Genomic DNA, 26,853 nt, shown 5'->3' on the forward strand with positions numbered 1-26,853 from the left:
GGATTTGGGGTCAAACAGCTACTGTCTCACCCGTCAGAGTCCTGGACAGCCTCCTGTAGTGTGTGTTCCCAGACTGGGCTACAAAAAGAGAGCAGGGAAGTGCCTGTAACCAGGGGAAAGCCCAAGCTTCTGGAGGTGGCAGGTCCCAACATAGTAAATCCATTTGCTCGTGCAGTGCCCAAGCTATTAGCCCTACTTGGCAAAATTTATCAGCATGGACCCAGAAATGCATTATTTTTTTAGCTGGACTACATCCTGGCCTCAGCTGGCATCTCCCCCCCAATCTCTCTGGGCCACGTAGGTTGCTGCAGCCTCGTGTTTTGTGGCTGCAAAGGCCATGCCTGGGCCAATAGCTCTGCAGGTGCTGCAGAACAGCCCCCACTTAGTGCTGAGCAAAGGAGACCCCAGGCGGAGCAGAACGTCCCGCAGAGGGACCCTGAACATCTGCCTGCCTTCTCCTGCCTCCTCAGTGGTGCCTTCACCTTCTCCCAGAAGTCACCAGAGCTACATTTCAGTCCATGCAGGAAGCCAGACTTGTCCGTCCCCGATGAAAGGCCGGGGAGGAGGGCTTGGGGGTGGGGACATACCTGTCATCGTGCGACTGCGTGGGTCAGCGAGCAAGTAGTATTTGCAAGGCTGCTTTAACGGCTGGGACGCTCTTCTGCGAGAACGGTGCTCCTTGTGCTGCACCGTGGCACAGCGTGCCAGCTCACAACCTCCTGACTCTACCGAGTCCTCCTGAGATGGGGATACTGAAGCACCACAAAAACGCCTCGCCCTCCATAGAGGGGAGGCACCTGGGGGTTGGGATGAGATGGAACTGGATGGGAGATTAACCCCAGTCCTCCAGTGTGACAAACCCTTTATCTGCCCGCTGCGCCCTTCCCAAGTTACTTCAGCTAAATCCCTACAGGCAGAACAGCAGGGATGGGGAGAGGTGCCCTACAGCTGTAGACAGAGAAAGTTTTACAATATAAATAGCATTCAAAATTATTATCATTAATAGTAAAAAGGATCTGGAAGAACAGAGGAGTGTCCCATTCCCACCCCTGCTCATTCATTAATGCGTCCTCATTTATGTGACAATAAATACCCACTCCCACCCTTGCTGTCTGATGCCATCCATTTAATGCTGGAGAAAGGAGAGAGAGAGAGGGAGAAAGGGGGGGGGAGAGAGAGCGCACCCCCTCACCCCCTCCTTCCCACTGGCAAAAGCTGAGCTAGTCATCTTTGTGACACCAATTCCTTGCATGTTATATATGTGTGTGTGTGTGTACATTATATATATAGAAGAGACACACACACAAATATATATTTCTAAAATTCATTACCTGTTGTTCCCACCCACCCCCCTCCAAGAAGTGGAGATTATTATTAATATCGTACAACTGAAAACATGGAAAAATAAAACCCAGAAAGAAAAATGGGGGGGATAGAACCCCACCTATAACAAAGGGTCCCCAGATGGGCGCAGGCCCAACGCACCATTCATGGGGCAAGGAGAAGCAGCTGGTACCCTCGAGGTCCGTGTCTGTATAAAAGGGTTTTTTTTTGCTGCGTCCTGCCCCCGTGTTCTGTGATCTGCAGAATGAAGTGATGCAGCAACAGTCCCGCTGCGAACCTGTCTCTTATGGGGCCTGTGGATTATGGGTTTCCTTCCTTCCTCTCTCTCGTGCGTGTGCCACGGAGTTTGTTTTTCATTTGCCATCCCAATCTTTGTTCTTGCCTCATATGGGGTCCTCTTAGTAATTCTGTGTAAGAGCAAAACCAAACCACTGCTGCTGTTGTCTCTAAGATTAAGGAGAAGCTGCTGGAGCAATGGTAGAGGCTGGGGCAGCAGCTGGAGCCGGAGCAGGAGTTGAGGCTGGAGTAAGGGCTGGGGCTGGCTCGCCCTGTGGCCTGGAAGCATCGCCGTGGTCTGTGGAAGAAGCAGCCTCCTCTGGTTCCCCATCATCTTTAGTGGCCAGGCCCTCAGGGTCGGGCAGCGATTCTTCAGAATCTGTGTTCAGATCTTCCTCTTCATCATCCTCCTCATCATCGTCATCATCATCCTCCTCTTCATCATCCTCCTCTTCTTCGTTCATCTCCTCCTCATCATCCTCTTCATCCTCTTGGGAAGAGTCATCCTCGTCCTCCACATCGCCGGAGCCAGATGCCGCTGCCCCCCTCTCCTGAGGGGTGGTCCCGGCTCTGCTCGGTGACGGACCCTCAGTGGCTTCCGACTGCTTCTTGCTGAGGTCCAGGGAATCATTGAGGCCCACGCCTGCTGCGTTCTGCAGGAAGAAGAGGGAGCTGTTGTTGTCAGTGCTGAGGTTGAGGGAACTGTCCAGGTTGATGGAAGAGTTCTGGATGTCATACTCGAGAGTGGAGTGGGCAAGGCCCTCGGGGCCGGGCGAGATGGCAGGCAGCTCCCCTCGCTCCTGCTTCTCGTGTTTGCGCTTGTGCGAGTCCATCTGGGACATGCCCACCACCGTGTGTTTGCAGCCAGGGTAGGTGCAGTGGAAGTGGGAGCACTTGAGTTTGTACTTGCAATCAGGCACCTCGCAGTCCACGCTTGAGCTGAACTGGCAGAAGCCAGCAGCGCTGATGACGTCCTGCTTGCCGTGGTGCTTGCGGTGGGCTGTCACCTTGGTGCTGTCAGTGCAGCGGAAGCCACAGCGCAGACAGTGGAAGTGTGTGCTATTGCCAGAGAACTGACAGTCTGGGAAGTTGCAACTCAGTGAAGACTTGAAGCGCTTGAAGTCATCCAATACCAGGTTGTCAACGCGATCGTGGTGCTGGGCGTGCTTGTACATGTGGGTACGGCCACAGAACTTGTAGCCACAATTCTCCCGTGTGCAGTGGTAGTGAGTAACCTTGAGAGAGAATTGGCAGCTGGAGTCCTTGCAGTCCTCGTAGAGGTCATAGCGCCGGAATCCCTCCAGCATCATCCCTTCATCCAGCATTTTGCGTGAAGATGCAGTCTTACGGCGTTTGCCAAACGGGGACATGTCCTCAATAATCCAAAAACGCTTTTTGGCCCCCGAGGCAGTTGGCATAGTGATGGTATTCCCTGAGGAGAAAAAGCGAAGAGTGGCGTTGCTGACAGACAGGGCTCTCCTCATCCCCTAACCGTCCTGGCAAGCTCTGTACCTGCCAAGGCACAGCTGCAACTGCTCCCACCCAGCAGCTCATCTCGCAGGCTCTAAGGAAGCCTCAGCTCTGGGCCCACGGGTGGCTGGTGCCCACTGCCCATCGCTTCCCTCACTTTCCAGCACATCCCACCTTGCCTCTAACTGCCATTCTTGTATAGCTTGGTATTGTCCAAGTACCAGCTGCTCCTTCTCTGTTTTGCAACTCTCTCAGTTTCTCCTGCTTCTTAGTTGTCTCTAGTCCTATTTTCCTTTTAAATCAGACTTTAATGCCGAAGAGTTTACATTGTTCCAGACCAAGGACTGAGGTGTTTTACTGGAGTTCACTGGGGTTCAAGTGGTGAATGAGTCTAAGTAGTCTAAAAACTGGCACGTGTGTAATGTTTTTCCCCTATCCAGGCTCTTCGTGAGCAGGACACCGTAATACACTACAACTGCCAAGGACAGCAGGAAGTGAAGGAAGATCCCATGTGTGATTGAAAGTGCAAGGGGGGGGATTTATAGAAATAGGATGGACTTTGGCCAGGAGTCTGCAACATCCCTCACTGTAATGAGCCTACATATTACGATGAGTGCACTTAGAAAGACAGATGGACAGATGTTCAATGGGGCTAATTCTCATCATCACTAGCCAGTGGACTCTGAGAGAAAATACCAGTTCCACAGCTTTCCCTTGGGTCTCAAAAATCACATGATGCCCCTAGTAAATAAAGAGCCCTCATCTATCTTCCAGTTTCATTCACAGGGCCAGCATAACTGGCTAGTGCTCACATCCCCTAGGATCAAGCTGACATCAAGGACTCGACCTCATTATATCTGTTAACTTTTTTTTCTTCTCTCCCTGCTATTTCCAGAATCAAACCACAGTCTCCAGTATCAACATGCAGCACAGACAAGGTTGGAGGCAAGAAGAATTTCTCACCAGGTGCAGAACTGTGAGTGTAATTGGAAATTATAGCTTGCAACTGAAACATACTTTTTTTTTTTTTTTCCCCTCCATCTTCATGCTTAAACTGCCAACCTCTTAAAAAGAGGCATGATTTGTGACATGCAGTGCCTGGGGCCTGAGAGTGCAGAGCAGCTTGCATCCTCATCTAGGAGACTGAAGAAACAGTCATTTGTTTGAATGGTGTAGAATTATTTTTTTCTGGCTGATAAGCAGGTATTAAAAGTGATGGATACTATTTTCACCATATCTGGCCCTTCGGTTGACAACCCTTTAAACGAAGGTGGCGATTATCCAAGGAAGCCTCCAAAAGTTAAACTGACACTACTGATAGATGTAAGTCTACGGACAGGGTAGCAGCAAGCTAATCTCCTCGTACAGTGGGTTGTTCACGTGCCTGGGCTGTACAGATTGCGGGGTGAGCAAAGAGCAAAAGATTTTCCACCCCCATTCGTTACACAGCACTTGTGCTCAGACAAGCTGATCCTACTGCTGCGAGTAGGGATGCCAGTTTGGGGCATCTGTGGTGAGACCATCTTACTGACTCTTAAGCTGGTGGAAACTGCATATTAAGGCTAATTTAGGCAGCCTACCAGTGGAAGAGTAACTTTCTATCACTATCAGTTTTATATTAGCAAGCTCTTAGCTATACAATCTGTGACCACTGCCTGCTCCTCCTTGCAAACGTATTGTAAAATACACTTCTCTGCTTCCAGGCAGATCATTGCCTGCACAAATCACTGCTATCCAGATCAACTCCTTACGCCTTCATTTAAAAAAAATTACAGCCAAACCGCCAAGTCTTTCATCATTAATATGGGTGGTAGTCTTGTCTGCCTTCAGACAGCAACACAAGATAAGACATTTTTAGAAAAAAAGACTATCTGCAAAATAAGTAGAATTTAGATTTGACCCGTTTTAAACTCAGTGTATCTGCCCAGCTCTTACAACAGTTCAAACAGACGTATTTATAACTTTAGTTAAACCAATTTTGTTTTCTCATACAGGCAAAGTTTCAGAGCAAGGGTATGAAAAAGAAAGAAGATAACCTCCTACACTCATTAGCCACTAGGCAGTGTTCAGTCCCTAATGCCCAGCTGAAGATTACAAGCCTCAACAGATTTAATCCCAAGCAAACCTCACTGGTAAGCGCATGCCATAAGCTTGTCTTTAAAATTAATATTAATGTAAACATTCGGGAAACTATATGAAGATCTACAGGTAAAAAGAAAAGAAACTCAAAAATATGTAATTAGAAGAAAGCACAGCACAAAGGTAAGATGTTTCAGGCCACATGCAAATCAGTTTTAAAAAAAGGCAAAAAAAATGGTTTCTTGTGTATTTTGTTCATTGGAACACGTTGCTCTGGACAGGGCAAGGCTGCTTCTCCTGTCAAGTCGTGTGACAAAAACCTCTGAACTTCCAAGCAGAGCTGGTCTTCCAGCCATACTCCCAACCATTCGCCTTGGATTTGTACATTACTACACATGCACACACTAAAGCCAGCAGGAAGGATGACTGGGACATTTATAGGCTGCCACAATCCTCTTTAGTGTGAACTTTAAGCACAAATATGCTCTTAATTAACTAGAAAAGAGCTGGGAGTTGGGAAAAGAAGCCAAAGCTGAGACACACCCTAAAAACCATTCCCAGCTGGAATGAGAATCCCCAGCCTGAGACATCTCTGATCTTAGTCACACATGGGAAACATGGCAGCTTGAAACTAAAACTCTCGATGTATTTTCTGCAGCTGTAAGAGCAGATGCAAATAACAGAGTGTGAGAAACAGCCTGAGATGTCTGATGATGTCATGGTAGTGACACTGACTGTACTTCCCTCTGTTACTTGCACTGGGAAAGCAGCTCTGAATTTTATGGCTTTATATATGAATAGGAGGCAGTGAAGCTTAAAGGAGCTATAAAAATACTGGAACTGGGTACCTTGTCAGACATTTACCTGCCGAGATGTGTGCAGCAGACTGATAGGCACTGAGCTGGGTGGCCTACAAGATCTAAGCTGGAAGTCCAAGTCCCATAAATGCTACATGAGCAAAAGTTTGCTTCGTGGCCACCCTGCTGTTATCAAGAGGCAAAAAGTGAATTTTAACTGTGGATTTTGTTAGATTTATCTCATGGTTTGGAATTCATGGAAATTGCTCTAAATTTTTCACAATGATTTGCTGTGGTTTTAGCTGTGGTTACTGCATCAGCAGAGAACTGGAGTAGGCATGGAAGGACCCTTGGATAAAGTTAAGTGAGGCACAGAGTGACACAGGCTTCTTTTTTTTTTTACTGACCCAAAGGTGCCGAGAAAAACGTGGGCGGGGTGAGTGGGGAAGGAGATGGGCAAAGGACACTAAGAGAGAAAGCAAAGAAGTGTTACCTGCTGCATCCTGAACTAAGGGAACGTCACTTTTTACTGGAGTTGGAGTGGCAATGATGGGCGAAAACCCAGTGGTGCTGGCGGCAGGCATGACAATGCCTCTGCTGGATCCAAGAGTGGCACTGAGCAGAGAGTATGAGAGACAAGATGGAGAAAAAAGATAGGGGAGGGTGGGAAGGGGAGACCTAAGCAGGGCTTGTGAGAAAGATGGAGGCAGAGGTGGTGGCTGAGGTTGTGGTACATTGTGGGTAGCATCATCGGCAGCAGCAGTAGCAGTAGAAGGAACCAGGCAGCCTGGAGAATGTGGAGAGAAAAAAAAAAGCAGAAAAAAAGAAAAAGAAAAACAAAAAACAAACAAAAACAAAACAAAAAAACACAAAAGAACCAAAATGAGAACCCAGGAGCGGAAGCAATATGATGAAAATGGAAAATACATTCACAAATGCATGAAACAGAATTGTAACAGAGAAGAAACGGAAGGTGAGGAACTGACAGCATCAGGAAGAGGAGGGTTGTCTGTGCAGAAGGTAAGGTGGCTATAGTGGCGTGGGGAAGAGCCACAGGCTTTCAAGCAGATATTCCTGCTTGTTTGGTCCTTGTGCATTTATCTGGTGCCAGCTTGTACCAACTAACAGCCATGAGGGTTGTCTTACACCTTGGGCAGGGGGACTTGCTCACTACCTGGATAGCAGTGGGGGGCCATTTCCTAGGACGTGTGACTTGGGCTGGATGTTGTGCTGAGAAGGGAGAGAGAGCTACGAAGTGCTGTCCCACCAGAACTCTTTGGAGGAGCTTTGATGCCATGGGGCACCCACTGTCGTGACCCAGCAGTGTTTGTATGAAGGTAACATGTGGTTAGAGGTGCTATCTGATAACCTTCATCGGTCTGGGATGGGAAGGCAGAGTAGGAAAACGTATTTGAAATTAAAGCAAACTCAGAGAGGCAGCTTATCTAGAATGTATCACCTAACACTGGGAAGGAGAGCTAAGAGATCCCTGAATCAACACTAGATGATAACAGAATTCATAAAAGACACCACACTACTGAAGAGATAATTTTGTAGCACAGGGCAGTGGGAGATGGCTACCCATTATCCTTGCAAGCAGGAAACAATGGCAGAAACTTACTGCAAAAAAGAGGAGAATGATGGAGGTCTCCTCTGTGCAACACGCGACAAAGTGGCACAAGAGGCATGAGGCAGGGAGCTCAGCGAGCTGCTTTTATATGTTGCTTTCTGAAGATGCGGTAGTCTTTTTTTCCCTCCTGTATATAATATTTGCTATTGTACAGCCTCTCTGTACCTCAACAGTATCAGAAAAAATGCCCGACTTCAGATGCTGCACAAAGAAATACAAAAAGATAATGGGAAATGCCAGGGACAGAAGAGCCCTGCAACTTTTTCTTTTTTTCCTTTTAAATCAGTTATTCAAAGATCCACTCCAAGACAGAGGATAAAAACCTCTCTTCAGGGGAGAAGAAAGATATGCTGTTAGTTCATGGACCCTTGAAGTGCACATTCTGAAGGATCTCTTCTCCAAAAAGATGGAGGGAGCTAAGTTAGTAAGAGGAACTACCATAAAGCTGGTGCAGTTTATATTTTAAGGTGCAGTTGTCCTTTGGCCTCTCTTCATGAGCTTATCTCCCAAGAGAGCAGGCAACTGATGATCCATTTCACCCCCCTTCTTCCTTACCTGCTGATGTACTCTCATTGCCCACTGGAGTGCTGGAGCAGCTGCGGTCCATATTGGAAGATTCAGAGGAGATCCCCCCTGGGCTACAGCCAGTGTAATCCATGTACTCATCTGTTTCAGTGTCCATCATGCTCGGGGGTCCCTGAAAGGAAGCTGGGGTTCCTGATGAGGCTGGGCTGGGTGCCATGCTGCCAACCTGGGGGAGATTTTCATTTCTTGGAGTGTGGCCAATAACCTGCAGCAAGAAAACAGGACGGGGACTTTCACACCAAAAGCACGATGCCAAGACCAAAACCATCTGTCTGCATGTTTATTTCCCTCTGCCACTGCCCATGAGGGATAACTGGAACATGCTTGTGAGTGGAACCCATGGCACTGTGGCTAGGAGCATGAATCTTCCTTCACTGGGAGCTCAGAGCATTAAACTTGGCACATGTATTCTGGTATGTGAATTGTGATGCGCTCAGAGGCTGGGAGTGTTAATCTTGGCACCAATATCCTGGTGTGTGGATTCTGATGCATTCAAAAGCAGGAGGTGTTAATCTTGGCATTGCTACCTTACTGTGTAGGTCCTGCTGCATTTAGAGACTGGGAATACAACTACTGACATGCCTGCCCTAGTACCTGCATGCTGAGACACAGCGACAGGGGATCACAGACTGAAACCAGTGACCTGTGTGTCTGCTGCTGTGCTCTGTTCACGTGCAGCTGCTGTGGCCTGGCTTGGCGTGGTCTCCTCTGGATAGTTACATCTGGGTAGGTACCCAGAAGCAATGTATATCCAAACACACCGTTAAATGCCTACCGAGCACTCAGGAATGGGAAAAAAAATAGAGTTAGGATGGTTAAATGCAGACAGGCAGTGGCAGTACAGCAATCTGTTAGCTTTGCTACATGCCCTGATTTGTGGTTTCATCCTCTTTTTGCTATTTGCTGGACTGCTCCATGGGCTAAGCACAGCAGTAGATTAAGATGTGCACTGTATACTCGGGATTGGTTTGGCCACAACTACTACTCTTCCACTGCTAACATGACATGGGATTGCCAGTGAAGGAGATGGAAGTCAAAACTAGCATTTTCTGCTCTGCGTGTACCAGGAGGTTTAGGGCTCTGTAGTGGAGGAAAATTTGTTTGTTAAATCTGAGTTTGATTCTTGTACCTGAGCACTTAATTTTAAGAACAAAAGCTGCCATAACAGTAACACCAGTTCCTTGGCATGTGTGAACTCATTAATTCCAACAGCAGTAGACTGGAACGATTAACTTTTTGACAGTACTTGACAACTAACAGGGAACTCTCATTCCTATCTTGTGGAATGAAAGAGGGTTCCCATCTTGCTTCTACAGATAGCACCTTTTGCTTTTCATATACCAGATGTCCTTAGGGTTAGATTAGTCACAGGTGTTTAAATAAAGGCAGCTCATTTCATCTCCTAAGTCAGTGGAAGTTAATGCAACCAAGGAGTAAGAAGAACAAACAGGAGGTTGCAGGAGTGCTGCCATTCTGAGCAGTAGGTCAGTGCTGCAGTTGAACCTCTTCAATTTATTCATGAAACAGAAAAACCTAATCTGGCAGTTGCTCCCAGTTGTGTTAGACAAAAGTGACTGCACTACCCTGCTACTTCCTGAGATGACAAGGAGAGCCCCAGTGTAATGCCAGATCAGTAAAGGAAGAGAAATTTTGAAACTTGTGTTTCTAGAAGCAGCAAATAATTCTTTATGTGCAACAGGAAATGTTTGCTTTAACCAGCATGCTCAATTCTTCCACATCCTAAGCACTTTAATTTTAATAAGCCAATTGGTGTATACTGAGAGCGTGGGGAGGGAGCGCATGCAAGTTATAAATATGAATATTTCAGTGTTATCCTTCTCAAATGTTTTTCTCCACAACTCACGAGGAAAGGCTGTTTAGACTAAGTAATGCTTTGATGTTGTCTCTCCTCATATGACAGAAGTCAAACCAGCTGAAGCTAGCTTAGGTGAATGCACACATCCCAGGTGCATCCCCCAGTGCAGATGTGTCCTTAGGAATTTGTTATGAGCATCTTGGCATTAATGCAGTTCTGCAGCCAGCAACCAAAGGGACTATCACTACATACAGAGCTACAACATAAATAACCAGCCAGTCACCTGAGTAGGAACACGATCAAAATTCTTCCCCAGCATCCGTCTCATGTGCTTTCTGGCATGGGATGTCATTTGGTGCTTGAGCAGGAAGGAGAACTGGCAGCCCTCTCGAATACAGTGGAAGTGGCTGTTCACCTGGTTGTATTTGCAACCTGCAGACACAAAGCCAAGGTATGTAGTACAGGAAAGGTACCAAGAGAGAGCGAGACTGTAGGGAAGATGGTCTGGAGACAGGACGCAGCTGCTGCTATATGGATTTTTGGTGGACTGGAGATTATCCGTGGTCATGGGTTCTTCAGGAACAGTCCTGAATGATAGAAACCACATTTTTTTGCCTGCTGAGCAACTGTGAAAGAGGATTGCATGGTACATAGATTTAAAAAGTGGGCCAGAACTGGCCCCATCCCTCCTTATGTAAAGATGAAGAAAGTTGCCATTATGTCTAGTAGTGCCTAATGCTCCCCAGTCTGAGCTAGTGCCTTTTCCTTTTCAAAGGGAACAAAACCAGGACTTCTAACTGTATCACAGAATTTACAATTGAAAATACATGCTCAGAATTAGATTTGAAATGAAAAGTTCCTTTTTTCCCTTTAACTGTGCTCGAAGAACAGAAGAGCAGTCTCTTAAAAGCCCCAGCTCTGGACAATGTATGCTCTCTGGTCAGAGAGAAAGAGCCAGCAAGTGTTTATTGCCACTCCACATTTGTAGTGCAGGAGGGGCAGCTACTAAACAACAATTTATATAGCTTCTGGTGTACAGCACTTCACACATTCTGCTCCTGGCAGACACTGCCATGCATGCTGGGAGTTTGCGTACCCTGTTAAGGTGCTGCATTCAATAGCTGATAAATAATGGCTTGTTGCAGCAAAAGCAATATCAACAGTCAGGTTGCGTCTGTTCTCCGTCATCCCCTGTACTTCATCTTATAGACTTTCAGGTACAGGGCTACAGACAGCCCCAGTTTTATTCATCTCTCTACACCCATCTGCCTTTACTTACTTACATACATATCTGTCTCTCTCCCTCTCTCTCCACCTATGCTTACAGGCACAAAAAAAAACGTATCTATAAAAGGCTATCTGTTGATCCACTGTGTGTTAATAAACTTACACAGCCCCTAAAGCAGGCCGGTGCTTCTGCACCTGCTATATGCATACTTAACCTAAAAGAGAGAGCTGTACAGAGTAGACGTGCGTTTACACGTTGGTATAACCATCGACACCCACACAAACACATCCAGCTACCCCAGCCTGTCGTGCTGCCTGTCTCTACATAAGCAAATGCACAGTGTTGGTTAAAACGTACGTTTAATGCATGGCAAGCCCAAGCTACAGGCATATGTACATCCCGCTGGATGCATGTACCCCTTCACTCCCAAAATAAACACTGCTGACACATGCACAGCCTGCAGACAGCTCGCTGCCAAACAGCTCCCGAATCACCCAGCCCATCTTTAGCTCACAGATAGCGTTTTATGTGCAAGCCAAGTTGCTGTTTGTTTAGGTATTCCACTCCCCCACAGCCCCACCTCGTTTGCCCTCCCCATCACGTCGCTGTTCTTCGGGATGAAGAACAAACAGTGCTGGCGGGATTGAAATGGTATCAGCAAAGGGCAGGTGAAGACTCGCCCGTTGCCAGGGCAGCCGTGTAGGCTGGGTGTCATATATCATTGTCCTGCTTTGTCTAGCCCCTGCTATCACCTGAAACACCTAAAGTTGAGTAAATAACAGCAACTGCTGAATCTACTGACATGTGTAAATGAGCCCTAGGTGAGTACTGGCACTGGAGTGTTGACACTTATTACCCTGGTTACCACAAACAAGTTGCCAGTTGAGTATACATTTTTTTATGCATGCAAAACTGAAAAGTTTGGCCCTGGTTATGGTGGTTGCCATGCCCCAGAAAGAACAGCATCGGGCAGGCGGTATGGTATGGCCAAGAAGGACGAAAGTGTTATTCTGAACTCTGTTTTGTTTCAGCCTTAAGCCAGGACCAATAGGGAAGGCTGGGTCTGTGACAACAGCAAGGCACAAGACAACTAAGTGACTCCCAGATAGTGAATGCCAGCAGGTCAGGATGGTGCTCGGCTGGAGCTCTCCCTAGGGGCTGGAGCTCTCCCTAGCTCTCACCCCCCCCCCGGCGTAGAGCAATAGAGCAATGGGCTTCATTCAGCTCAAGGATACCTCCCTGGGAACTCGTTCTGCTCTCTGCTGCTGCACGTTTGTTTTTCCAGCTTTACACTAGAGGCCCTTAGATTTAATAACTGCTGTAGTGCTGCTAATGGTTTTGGCAAGTGGGCATGCCACGGTCTGAGGCTGTGCACTCTGCAGGTGTTTCCTTCGGCCATGCGCTGGTGGAGGGCTGGGCTCAAGGCACAGCGCTGACTCCCTGCTGCTCACAAGTGGCTGTGGAGAACGGGGTCAGAAGAGGAAGGAGCAGTTTACTGAATGCCCTTCTCCATACCTCTGTCTCACGCTATTTACCCTTTGGCTTTCAGTATGCAGCCCTGGCAACAGCTACAAAAAAAAACAACAAAAAAAGTAATCTGAAGCTGCCTGGAGTCAGGTGAAGCAGCAACTGGAGGTCAGTGCAGAAGGACCTTTGAACAAGAGCCTCATCAGAACAGACATTTCCCATATGCTTTTTTTTTTCTCCTAAGAGCATCCTTCAACTCTGCCCAAGACAGGCATTAGGTCCAAAGACGGCGAAGTGCCAAAAAAAGAAAAAAAAAAAAAAAAAAAAAAGAAAAAAGATTGCCTTGACAGATCAATACCACCGGGGAACCTGTATCTCCAGATAAGTGTATATATATATATATATATATAGATGTATGCCTATATATATATATAATCCTCTATACTACAGCTTCTAGTCATTTAAGGTCTTTGGTCTATTTGAGAAAAAAGGAACCCTCATGCTTCAACTCAGGCAGATCAGGAGCAGATTTCTGTTTTAGTCTGTTTCTTGTTTAGTGATTTAATGACCAAATACATCTCTAGCATAGCTCACGTGCTCTGGCTCATGGTATTCTTAGCCAGGATGTAGAAAAGACTACATGGGAAGAGTGAGGGGGCGTGGGGGGAGAGGAGAAGACTCACCCAGTCTGCCACACTCTTCTCGCTTGGTAAAATACTTGAAGCCATTGGCTGCCCTTCTTTCTGCCTTCTCATGTTTTTTCACATGCCAGGGCAGCTTGGTGGTGATGTTAGTCACAAAGTAGCAGCCAGGACGAAGACAGTGGTAATGCCCTCGCATCCTGAATTCACAGTGCTAGAGGGGAGCAAAAAGGCGGATTGCTTTAAGCAGATCTAAAACAAACGCACTCTCATTTGCCTGCTACTAATGCTGTCCCTCTGAGAGAGGCCCGAACTGATACTCTGGATCATATCTACTTCATCTTCCATAAGCTACAATGCAAACTTGTTCCCGGTCATGTGTTCTGCATTGCACTATTCTACACATGAATGACCCAACACACAGCTAAGATTCCATCACTTCCCCCAGTTGGTGGCTTTTCTGAGTAGTCATCACCAATTTTTATTCTACTTCATCTTGAGTCTCTCTGATCATTCGAGTTTCCTCATTCTCTTCACTCAAGTCAAATAAACACAAAAGCAGTGGGATTCTTAGTTTGATGGAAACCAAACATTTTGCTAGACCAAGTAATTGAGGCCCTTCCGTGGACTGAACCTCTTGGCCTCACTTCCTATTGTGTTTCTACTTGTTCTTGCCCATGCTTCTCCCATGCATATCCTCAGGCCAGGACACTGCTTTCGAATTACTCTTACCTGGTTTGGACAGAGACACTGCAGCGAATAGTAAGCAAACTGGTCTCGCACATTCACCAAGTTATTGTTGGGGTTGATGTGGTCCAGGCAGTGGGATTCTGCTTTGCCAGAGGTTTTGCACACATACTTGCAGTTCCCAAAGAGACAGTGGAAGTGGAATTTGTTGGCATACTTGCAGTCCGTTGCCAGGCAGGGATCACTGGAATACAGCCAAAACCCAATCATCACCTTCACTCATTTCATACATTTGTTTCTTTGCCAACATTTAATTCAAGAGGAGCCCAGCTGAAGCCTCTGTTCCAAACATGGCCTACAGATTTCCCATAGCCACCTTCCTCTTCAGTAAAATTGATGCTGGTGACCCTACTGAAATGCTAGCAAGCTAGTGCACTTTCTTGATTAAGACTGTTAAATTAACAGCAGTGCATAGTGGGATCTGTAGTCTTTGAGGGCCACACTTTCAATCTAAAGGTCTCTCTCGAGGTCTGGCTAGATGCTGGTACTCCCTTTCTGCCTGTACTTATCTTAGTGGTGATTCGGATGGTTTCTACTGTCTCCGTTTTGTGTAACTGAAATGAAACTCCTGGGTATGCACACTGGAAGATGCCAGGGCTTCCCCTAATTAGACAAGACCTGCAGTGGTCTATTTAATCAGCTAAACAGTTTTGGTACCTTACCCCCTCCACCCATTCCATGGATTTAAGGTTGCACATACAGATCAGAGGTAGCTGAACACTGATCTCTTGGAGCCCGAGCACTGTACCCAATGCTACCTACTCAGAGATGTGAAATAGAATTAATGCACGTCTTTGAAAGCAGGCAAATGACCGCCAATGTACAGCCCAGAGAGTGATACTCTACCAGCCTGAAAACTAAGCTGTAATGCCTAATGTGAGTGTGGTCTCCTGTGTCCTCCTGTAACCAACCTAACTTCTGCCTCTCAATATACCAGAAACAGAACAATCATCACAGCCCCACTGTGAAACTTCTTTAATCTTTAAAAAAAACAACAACAACAACAAAAAAAACAACACTTGAGAAATGTATGTTACCTTCTATCAGCCATACCTCCTTGGGAATGACCGTGTAAACTAACACTACAAAACCAGACGCATGGAATGTCAGGAGACTGACTACACTTGTGGAAGAGTTCAGCCAAAACAGCAGAATTGACAAAGCTGAGGTGAGAGAGGAATGCTCCCTGTTCCTCAAGCTGCTGAGAGCTCCAATCCTGCTTAAGGCAGAGTCCAAGCACTTGTGTCTCCTCCACTACCTGACCCCCCCGGCTTCTTCAATGAAAAAATGAAGCTGTATTACTCAGTGTTGCAAGTGACATTTGTATGAAAAGGCCACAGATCTTATTTGAGGACAAATCCCAAAGAAATCCACCAATTTTTTTTCATCAATCATCTGTAAATATCTACTGTTAGTTACCTTAAAACTTTAAAGATGCTACACTCCCTCTGTAGCCTTCAGTGTCAAAAATACTGCAAAGAGCGTGTATTTCTGTTTGCCTCCCATGAGGTATAAAAAAGGCTCCACTGAGCCTTTTTTTACGTCAATAGGTTTATTTCTACTCTAAACTCATATCTAAAAGTGCTCCCAGCTGTACTGGAAAATCCAGTTTTTTCCCTAGGATAGCTGAGGGTATTTTCTAGAGTATACAGAAGTAACTTTCCTGGAAGATAAAGCCCAGAGTGCCTTCTAGGCAGAAGGCCTCTTCATCAGGTGAATGTAAATGGGATTGCAAGGTTGGAGAAGAAACAAGGAGGCAAGCAGTGTCTACAACAACTTACTTCTCCTGGAATTGGAGAAATCCGGGTTTGACCTGAGGCTTGGCGTTCTCCAGGGAAGTTGTTGCCAAGGGTGAAGTTGCCAGGTTAGGCACTGATGCTGGGATCTGAGGCATCTGGGGTATGGTCGAAGCCAGCTGCTTCCAAGCTAGCAGCGTGGGGGCAGAGGGCACAGTCGCCGGGCTCGGGGTGGGCACGTCGAGGGCAGGAGCGCTCGCCATGGTGGCAGATGTAGCAGATGGTGATGAAGGGGCCAGTGAAGCCTTACTCTCAGTAGTAGTTGAGAAGGGAGACTCCGAGTTACTCTTCACAGCTCCGCCCTCAGTTCGGAAGTGAAAACTGCAAAAAGGTGGAGTAATTTAGATACAGCTTCTTGGCCATCGCATATAACGTGATTAAACATCAACGAGAATGTGGCAGTAGTCTGCAAACAAACTAGCTGAGGTGAAATCCTAAAAGGGACTCTGCCCACTTTGTGCAAAGCTTTCCTCCTAGATAATTTGTGAGGAAAAGGGAATTTATTAAGCAGGGTAGAGACGGAAAGGTTCAATAACATGTTAAAATCAGAGCGGTGCAAGCATGGCTTCAGACAGCAAGGTCAATATGACTCGAGGGCAGCTTCCCATAGCTGTTGTGAGAAGCCAGTCATTTGTAGCAGTGAACCACAGGCCTCCAGCCCCAGAGACCAGCTGGCTAACAGACCTTTCTGTCTTAAACTTTACAGTATCACCTTCCCTTTAAACCCCTTCAGAATCAGCCATGTGGCCAGCTGCTGAAGGCCATACTCATTCTTTATTTGGGCAAATCTTCCACTGCCTTTAAAAGGAACTTGGCATGGGTTTAAACTGCAGATTGCTCTGTAGAAATTAGCAACAACTTCCAGTATCCCACCCTTCCTTTGCTACTCCCTTCACTGTGACAGTGGGAGCATGGTTTAACTTCATTCTTCACCGAAGAGTCACCTGGAGTTCTGAGCGTGCTGTACAACTGCTGTAATATAGGCCATATGATCTAGTCCTGGCTACCAAATCCTGGACTGTCCACTGCTGCTTTCCAAAATGATGTGAAATGACAAGGGTTTACAACATAGAATGTTGCAAGGTGAGGAAGTTGGTCTTGGGCTGGACAGTTTGCTTCAAGATCCTCATCCATATGATATGAGAATCTTAAACAAAGCCATATAAACTAAGGGCTAGGGAAGCTTGTTAAAAAACATTTGTTGTGACAAGAGAAGGAAAAATAAAATGCTTTCTACACTGCAGTGATGGGAAGCTGCTCTACAAAGAGTCTGCATCCAGTGACAGTGGTTGGGGTTACAGGTTTCCCCCCCTCTCATATTCTCTTATTTCTTTGTATGGTGTATTTGTATGCTGGGGGAAATGTCTGTCTCCTTGACCACACTGTCTGCCAGGTAAGCTAGGGAAAAACAAATGCCCACTTCTCAACCTTGCCAGCACCGCGTGAGACACCTGTCACAAACTGAGCACATTTATTGTGAAACAGAATTAAAGAGGACATCGTGTTCTGCAAACATGTCAGCTGAGCACATTTACACAGGAAATGGGTGGGTGCCCAGAGGCTGCCCTCAGGACTGCCCACATTCCTGGTCCTGACCCTCCTCCTGCAGTGTGTGCAGTGTGGAGTCTCCTCCAGGTTTCCCAAGGCTCTCCTACTCACTTGGCATGCTTGATGGCTCCATCCAGGGTGCTGAAGAGGGCACCACATTCTTCCACGACACAGTGGAAATGCACCTTATGCAGAAAGTCGCACTGCGCGTCGCAGAAGTCCTTGGTACCAAACCTGGCCAAAGCAGACAAGCAGGCATCTTACAGAAGGCCCCAGAAGGGAAGGAGTAGTGGAACAGACATTTCTTTTTGTTTTTCAGCTCTACTACCACCCTGTTTTCTCATGTCCCTGATGGCATTGCTGCTTGATCATGGCCAGTTACATAGGTCTGAACATGCAGAACGAGAACCTTATTTCTCTCCAGCTGGACTTGTCTGAGTGATTGAACTCCCATTCACTTTTAGTGGGAGCAAAATACAGAACTACTCTGAAACAAAAGGTGAAAAACTTTAATGTTCCTGAGTGTCTGTATATGAAAGTCAGAGCTCTGAGGAATGAACAAAGGTTAGTAAATCTGCTTGAATTTACTGAGAGTACCAAAAGGAAGGAACAACCGTGGTTAATGGGAATCTAGAGCCAGAATCCCCTCCGCCCCCTAACACACACTTAAAATAACAGGCTAGCACATGGATGGGGGAGACAAAGCATCACCTATATAGCAATTACAGCCTAATATGCATAAATAGAGAATAGCACAGTCCCTGAAGTACACGAGAAACGATGCTGCAATGCAAAAAAACAGAGCAAAAGGCATCATCTAAAGTATACCTCTTGCCAGAGGAAATGGTCAAGAGAACAAAAAAAAGTAAGCGCTGCTCATCCCCTGCTGAGAGTCTCCCTCCTTAGTAGCAAATGTACATATGATTTCAAGAAACTCCAGAATCACAGGGAATCGAGAAATCAGGTAAAAAGCATTGGCAGGAAGGATTTGAAACTTAACAGGGGAATATTGCATAATTAAGGTACAACAGTCTACAGTTGCTCTGATGAGCAGGAAAGCAAGAAACAAACAGCAGCCTGCGTGGTCCTGAGGGGACCTCCTAACAATTTGAAGGTAAAGGAAAAAGAAAAAAATAATAATCTTGAACTGGAGAATGAAAGGGCCAGTGGATGTAGAGAACATGCAGTCAGTTAAGGCTTGCAGGGAGAAGATGAAGGAAAGTAAAGGTGTGATAAGAGAAGAGATAAGAAACCAAGTTACTGCAAGTTAAAGGGGTTGTTTTATCAGGAACAGGAGATTTTGTACTTCGAAATCCTGACAAAAATGGGAGGGAGGTGATGAGTCAAAAATGGCTGCCTTATAAAATTTTCTTTGGACGGGGAAACTAAAGACAAGACAGATAATTAGGGATGAAATGAAGACCTTCTAGAAGAACAGATAAAGAGACTGGCTGGAAAATATAAATATGCACAAGTCAGCCAGTCTGGATGATGCATGTCCTGAAGTGCAATGGAAATTAACTCACAAACTGATTGCATTACTATTTGTTATTTTTTAAGCCATAGAGAAGAGGGAGATACTGGGGAACTGGGAAAAAAAAATTAAAAAATCTAGGTACCGATTCTTTGAAAAGCGAAAAAAAAAAAAAAAAAAAAGACAAGTGATCTTTGGCAATTATCATACCTCTAGTCTTAACTTCTCCTTCCAGTAAAGTAATGGAACAAATATTAAGAGGGAGGAGAAAATCATTAAACATCTAGAGGATAAAGGAACCATGAGCAATAAACAGCATCAGGATTATAAAGAATAAATCTTGCCAGACAAATTTAATTGCTTTTTTTGATAGAATTACAAAATTAGTGGATGAAGGGATGCAATATATTTGGATTTTAGTAAAGCGTTTTGATACAGACTTGCATATGCTTAGAATTAATTCAAATTGGCTTGGATGTGAATGCTACCACATGGATTGAAAACTGGCTGAAGGACCGTAAACAAAGGCTAATGACAAACAGCGACGTATCGAGCTGGGAGGAGGTATCTCGTGAATGCTGCAAGGATGACTTTGGCTAGGTCTGAGCTTATTTAACATCTTCATTAGTAATCTAGGAGAAGGAGTAAACAGCGTGCTAATGAAATTCACAGAAGATACTAAACTGGGAGGAGTTGGCAACACCAATGCAAGATGAGAGAAATAACACAGAGAGAGGCCTTGCAAGACATGGGGAAGGTTCAGCATCGGAGAGTCATATTTGGAAAAATACAGCTAATACATTGGGGGGTATTTTTATACATAGATTCATGAGAGCAACATTACAAGCAATCCTGTGTAACAGTGGATGGTAAACACGACACATATACATAAGGCAGTGTAGATGAAAAGACAGTAGTGCAACTGCGAGCTGCATGTATGGGGCAGAAAGCTTCTGGTGTGGTGATGCAGGAATGGCAGCCCAGTTCTGCAAACAGCAATAACATGATCAGCAGGCCGAAGAGACTAATTTTCCAAGTCAGATAAAAGGAAGTAAATAAACTTGGTTAAATGATATGCTAGAAGTCTGTGACTAGGAGGTGAAGGACGTGAACTCCAATTGTGGAGAAGAATTCTGCTGTGGTTCAAGGGTATATAACTAGGAGAACTGCAACAAAATTATGAAAAGGGAAATTCAGGCAGCATACTATGAAAAAAGATCCTGACAGTGAAATGTATTATGAGGTAGAATAATGCTCCCAGAGACAAGAGAACAGCCACCCTGCTTGGCATAATTAAAACTAGGCTGGACAAAATGTTTGCAAATGGACTGCAGGGAAGGATCTCTCACTAGCCAGGGGCAGAGGGACTAAAAGACCTTCTAGTCTTTTCCATCAAAGTCTGTGATTTACAAAGTGTCCACAGGCATTTGTAGGCAACTATCTGTGTCAGAGCACTAACCCATATGTGTCTTCCGGGGTGTATCTGTATATGCTCAAAGCCTGTGTCTGTCTGGGCATGTATGTGCATGTGTCTGCGTGTGGGTGAGTTTTGTATCTGTTCCATTTTCCTTTCAAGCCTCCTTGTCTACAACAAAAACAGCAGAAACCATGCAGTTCCCATTCCCCCTTGGACTCCTTGTTTTGTTTCAGTGCACCACTTCTATGATCAGAGGAAATTCCACAACATTTTAAGGCTTCTGTGATCCGTGTGTAACAACTAAACCTGGCCTAGCAGTGGTTCAGTGCTAAGAGTGAGCTATACTTGGTCCCCAGGACCTGCAGACTGGGAAATGTAGAGGAGGAACCTGAGGTATGCCAAGGCAAACAGTGCGATGTGTAGAGCTCTGCTCCTGGTTGGCCCTCGTGTTCCCATTGCAAAACAACTGTACTGTAAGTCATTTCTTACAGGACATTAACACCTCCTGCAGCCAGCCAGGACTGAGGACTAACTGCACTCCAGAAGGTGATCAGCATATATGACAGAACCAGATCTTTAAATTCAAGAGAACTCATCATTCAAACACGAACTAATGAGCCAGACACTATGCAAAGGAAACCGTTGCCCTTTCCTCTACTCCCAGTTCCATGCCCTCCTTACCGGCGCAGGTACATCTTCCATGGCTCAGAGAGCTTCTCCTGGACAAGTGCCTTCACTGCCTTGCCCAAGTACTGTGTTGGCTCCCCAGCCCCAGCCTGGCTGCCATCGCCTTCTGCCTTAATGTTCAGCAGGTTGCCAAGGCTGGCACTGGTCTTGGACATCTGGAACAAGAACAGAGACACTGCATCAAGCCCAGCACGCAGCTGTGGACACTGCCAGTCTGGACGCCCTCCGGACCGTCCCGTGGAAAGCTGTTTCTTCAAAGAGAGAAGTCAAGAAGTCTGCACGGGCAGCCTCAACTGCATCAGCAAGGCTTAGTAACACCTCACTCTGTGGCATCCTCCACCCAGCTGTCACAAAGCCCATCTAGTATTCGTGTCTCTTGTGGGAAGTAGTGAAGCATCTATTCAATACACTGGGAAACTGAGGCGAAGGGAGACGTGCCCACTTAAGTCCTTGGAATTCTTACTAACTTCACTGAAGGACTTATTTCACTTTGTATGTTAAATGGATATATTGCCAACAAAGCAGGACGTGGACTCGTAATTTGCCTCGTCTGAAAGGATTCAAATAAATTCTACAGCGAGAAGGTTTGGAGGTCCAGGTGCAGGATGTGCAGAACAGAAAAAGGAAGTTACTCAGGAGTGCTTAGAGAGAAAATTTTCTTTCACAATAAATGCACAGTTCCCCAGGCCTGTTCCTGCTCTGCTGCTCTCTCTAACAATAGTTACTTACCTCCAGTAACAACAGTGAAATGCACAGCATGTATAAAACGCAGGATCAGGCCCAATACTTGCACTGAAACTCCACCCACTTGAGGATCTCAAAGCCCTTTATACAGATCAGTTAATTAAGCCTGACAGCCCCCCTAAATAAACTGCAGTACGCTACAGGAACCCTGGCTGTTTGAGCCTCTCTTAATGCCCCCTGAAGGTAAAGCCCCTGCTGCTATGTGGAGACTGCAGTTCTTTATGGCTGGAGCCAGAAATTCAGCTCATTTTTTTTTCTGTAAAGTTTTTATTTTTTTTATTTTTTTATTTTTTATTTCTAGGCAAATAATAAAGGTTTTCTCTACCAACAGAAATTGTGTGCAGCAAGAAGAAGAAGCAGCAAGCACGGTGTGTTCCTGAGCACACAGAGCTTGGGTCTGCAACCCTTAGTCTTGGAACAGGCTCCTTCAAATCAGCGGGCTCTATTCTTTGCTGCTTTATGTCATTATTTAATCCCCTTCCTACTTTAAAGAAGGAAGAAACCTGAAGAAGTGTGTTTTATACCTGCGCTGCACTGATTTTCCATAATACAAAGAACCTTTATGCTGTGGTGCATGCCTTTATGCTGTACCTTTATGCAGGGCTGCACACAAGCAAATGTTTATTCCTAAACATATGCTTCAACTGGAGATTTTCAAGCGAAGCATCTATTGAAAAAGAATTTTCCTGAGCTGGGGCCTTCAGAAGGACTCAGGATCTCCAATAGCAGCCTTACTAAACAGATTTACTCACTAGAGAAAGAACTGCGTATTTGGAATCACTAGAGGGATAGCATGCAGGAATGAGTAAGAAATTAAGCTTAAAAGGGATCACCAGAAATCCAATGTAACAGAGAACCAATGAAGAAGGGAAGTGGTAGAAGGATAAAACTAGAAATGAAAAAACACGTGAAGAAAAGTGATGGAATAACAGAGAAAGGAGTCGAGAGACTACCCGACAAAGTCACTTTGCCCTCTCTTGAGGGTTATATGGCCTTGATGCATGTAACGCCCAGAGCCAAGGGGATGGCAATAGTTATGCCTGTAAAACCTATCACAGTGGAATATTAAAGCATGGCTCAAAGGCGGCCCTGATCTCTAATGCAGTTGTATACAACAGGAAAATTAATCTTGGTACAGTAGAATTTATCATGTGAAAGGGAAATATATATTTGAGATGATGTATAATTTAAGGAAAAAGTAAAGAAAAAGAAACTCTGCATTATTTAAAATAAATATTCTATAACATGGTAAAGTGGGCTCTGTTGGACACCATTACTCACACTAGAAAGGCAGAAATTGATGATTTCGGCTGAAAACTTCTGATTTTTTTCTTATTCTCTTTCATAAAAACAAATGATTCTCCTCCCCCTCCCCCAATGAAAGAAAACGTTTGAAGTAAATAAAAAAAATGAGTAACTATAAAAAGAGAGCGAGAGAAGTTGCCAGGTTCTGGAAATAAAAATGGGGAAAAAAAAATCTTTCGGAGCCCTCCTCTGTCTAGAAAGGATGAAAAAAAAGGTGTCAGAGGCTGCAATATATTTCTTCAGCCAGTTCATTAAATTAATTCGTAAGCAGTGGCTCTGAAATTATACCCGATGAAAAATGGTCTCAAAATTTAAATGGTACAAACTCATCTTATTAGAGGCAAAACATTAAAAAACAAACGCATCTCTTCCCCCCTCCCTCCCCGCCATCGCAGCTTTAATTTCTCTTGGTGGGGGGAATGAAAGGCGTTTGATGGATGGCTCTTACCTTATTCATAAGCGAGGATAAAAGAGATGAATTTGCCGAGACTGTGTGGCCATTTGATTCATTACTGGAACACACAAACCAACAGGGTTTAGTTAAGATGTGCACAGGGACTGTGAGCACTGAGATTAATCCTTCTCCCTTCAAGCTGCCGCACTCCTCACCTGCTGCATCCGGAGGAAGAGAATGATGCCCACCCTCCCTTGGGCAGGTCAAACTCTTACTGGTGATAGCCAAGACAGAAAGGAAGAGGGTTGCAAGTTTGCTGAATTCAGTTCTTTCAGCTATTAAACAATCCAGACCTCTTCCCCAGTGCCCACACCATCACACTCTTTTTATCAGCTGACTCACAACCCACTCCGTATTTTTTCTCCCACCTATTTGAACTTTCAAAACTACACTGCAAAACCAGGGGAGCAGGCAAGGCCACAAACCTTATGGCCGCAGCTAAGCACACTGAAAGGCAACCTGAGTATTTGACAGGCATCGGTAATAGTTCTAGCTGACTGTAAGTGCTGGGGTCCTTAACTAAGGCTTGTTTAAGTAAAGTATGGGAAGGAATGTATACAAGGGTCAAAGTGGAGCAGGCTCTGGTATCCCCAGTATCAGTTCCGCTGCAGTTTTTGCACACAGGACAATCCCCAAGCACTCCTATTCTCAGGAAAGCTTTTGGACAAATGGGACAGAGGCTTTGAGATAGCGAACTCAGCTGTTCTGTGGTCCATCCCCTCAGCTACGGGTTAGCACGTGCCAGACCCATGCCAGCTCTTGGTGCTGGACTTGCCTGAATGCCCCTGCCTGCACTCATCTCTCACCCGTGATCCTTGACACTCAGGTCCAAGCTGTGCTCCTGCAGGGACTCCTGACCGGTGCCAGAGGATGATCCCATGGCCTCCACCGGCTCCTGCTTCACCTGCACTGGATTGAACCGTCCGGGAGCTGCTGGCTGTCCATTCCCTGCTCGAGAAAGGCACCAAAATTAGGTTGGAAAAATTAAAATGAAAAAGGTAGCTCGAAGATGGGGTTGCAGTGGCAAATACAGAAGTTTGATCACTAGCACAACTGCATAAATGGAAAAAGCACAGAAAAAGTGGGGGGAGGGAAGGGCCAGGATTGCTGGTCAGCATTTATTGCCAAGATGACATGATGGGTTCTGACGTCCACTCCAGCGTGGAAATTCTTCAAGTGATAATTATTGCAAAATTATGTCAAAGTTGTCCAGGCTATGGGCCCTTTAAAGGAGAAGGGCGGAAGGAGCGTGGGGGAGACCTGATTCTCTGCACAAACTGTCATAACTAATTTGCGGGGCTGCCTCTTAAGCGTTTATTAAAGACTCCGTTAATGCTGAGGCAATGTGGCAGCTTTCGACTGCTAGTCAGGCCCCCGTCCCCGTCCCCAGTCCCAGCGTTGCCGTAGCGACGGCAGCGGCCTGCCACTGCGCCTGCCCAGCAGCACCATCTGCCCAGGCCGGGGCTATCGGAGGTGACAGCCACCGGGCCCGGCCGGCCGCCGACCCCTCACCACCACCTCGCCCCCACAAAATGAGGGGTTCTTCGTCGTGGCAGGGGGTTTTGTGCCAGGCCCGTGAGGTATGAAGTCGAATTAAAGGAAGGGGGAAAAGGAGGAAGAACTCGAAAACAAATTAGAGAGAGAAAAAAAAGAAGAAGAAAAGCAAAGAAAAAAGGATGGGAAAAAAGTTGCTGACAGGAACATGTCTGCGGAGCTTTCTTCCACAATCCCCAAGTGACTAAAATATTAATTTACCCTCCGGCAGTACAGCTGACGGCGAGCTGCTTCTCAGCCAGCAAGTGGCATTTTATTAAAAAATAAAGGAAAATCGTTCCCTCAATGACCTTTCTCTGCTTTAGGAAACAATTTTTCAAATAATAATTTTAAAAGCATGTGAAAGTTCCCCTCCCTCTTTCACCATATGCCCTCGTCCCGCTCCCTCCTCGCCTGCTCTCGGGCAGGAGGGCCCATGGGCAGTGCTTGTGGTGTCGGCTGTGGGGCAGCCCAGAGCTGGGAGTGCCACCAGGCAGAGCCCCCCCTGACCCCACACTGCCAACTGGGTGCTGGCTGAGATCAGCAAGAGGCTGTGGAGGCACTCCCAGGTGCCGAGATTGCCTTCGAGGGTTCACTTGCTCCAAGGGTCACGACCAAATTTATTCTCCCATTTCTGCTCCTTTATTACCCCCTTCCCCACCTCCAGTCCCCTGGACAACCAGGTGGCTTCTCATTCCCTCCTCTCCGTATCATCAGGCACTCTTTTTCCTCCCACTAGTAGGACAACCGATGGGAGTAACTCACCTGCTTCGAGTGCCACAGAGGGCTTAAGTGCAGCTGCTGCCAGCCTGGCCATCATAGGAGAGATTAATCCCTTGCTAGCAGAGATCCTTTCCATTATGGATGCCGCTGGAGCCGGAGAAGAAGTAGCCGAAGGCTCACCAGATCCTGAGATGGCCTGGGATGAGGAATCTGTAGGAGCAGATGATGTTGGATTGGCGCCGGACGAACCAGCAGCCATCAGATTAGCTGAACTGGCAGGAAGCGGCGTGGAGACCCGGCTGGGATGATGGGGAAGAAGGATCCAGCTGTTCCAGGAAGTGCTGAGTTGGAGAGTGCCAGGGCCAAGGGAATATTGCTGGGAAGAGCCTGGGAGAGCAGGCCAGAGATCTTGGTGGCTGGTGTCATGCTGTTGGCAGGCTTGCTGGCCTGCGAGGAAGCAAGCTCGGCAGCAGAGGAGGGCGCAGCTGGGACTATCAGAGAAACGGAAGACTGTTGACTGGTGGGGGAGGCACTCAGGCTGGAGTTCTTGGAGCTCATAGCAGAGAAGTCAATAAGGTCATCGTTACTGGACTCCTCTTGCTCATTATCCTTGGATCCCAGGAGAGAGGCAGGCAGGCCCAGCACCCCCGAGCTCCGGATGTGCCGGCGCTCGTGCTTGCGTTTATGGGAGGTCATCTGGCTGGTGGAGGTGAAGGTGAAGCCACAGCCTGCCCTTATGCAGTGGAAGTGGTTGGTGGCCTTGCTGTAGACACAGCCCTCATACTTGCATTCCTCATACTTGTAGAACTTCTTGAAGCCATCCTTGGCATAGGCATCATCTTTGATGTGGTAGCTCTTGTGCTTCTCAATGTCACACTTGTTCTTGAAGGTGAAGGTACACCCAGGTCGCCTGCAAGGGCATCGAGGAGGAGAGAGTGGTTGGCTGTGTGGGCTAGGAGCACAATGCAACTGCTGTCACCTGCCACCCTCTGGGATAAGGACTGTGGGCCAGTATGAGACAGCGGCCCTGGCTGCAAAGGGGCTAAAGAGCTTTATGTGGGTCAACCTGTGACATCAAGTCAAGCAAAAAAT

The 26,853-nt window shown here is 46.4% G+C and overlaps 1 protein-coding gene across 1 annotated transcript in view; it reads right to left on the bottom strand.

Annotated features, from left to right (window-relative positions):
* Positions 1-1,796: 1,796 nt before the first annotated feature.
* CASZ1 (castor zinc finger 1) overlaps positions 1,797-26,853 on the bottom strand; it is a 51,865-nt gene continuing 26,808 nt past the window's right edge. Inside the window, 13 exon segments of the mRNA XM_050714978.1 lie at positions 1,797-3,052; positions 6,460-6,753; positions 8,152-8,386; positions 10,281-10,429; positions 13,376-13,547; positions 14,066-14,264; positions 15,862-16,197; positions 17,536-17,658; positions 20,997-21,157; positions 23,500-23,563; positions 24,312-24,453; positions 25,804-26,067; positions 26,070-26,671. Coding sequence (XP_050570935.1) covers positions 1,797-3,052; positions 6,460-6,753; positions 8,152-8,386; positions 10,281-10,429; positions 13,376-13,547; positions 14,066-14,264; positions 15,862-16,197; positions 17,536-17,658; positions 20,997-21,157; positions 23,500-23,563; positions 24,312-24,453; positions 25,804-26,067; positions 26,070-26,671 — 3,997 coding nt within the window.

This window comes from Cygnus atratus, chromosome 21 (assembly GCF_013377495.2).
Source record: "Cygnus atratus isolate AKBS03 ecotype Queensland, Australia chromosome 21, CAtr_DNAZoo_HiC_assembly, whole genome shotgun sequence".
Lineage (NCBI taxonomy): Eukaryota > Metazoa > Chordata > Aves > Anseriformes > Anatidae > Cygnus > Cygnus atratus.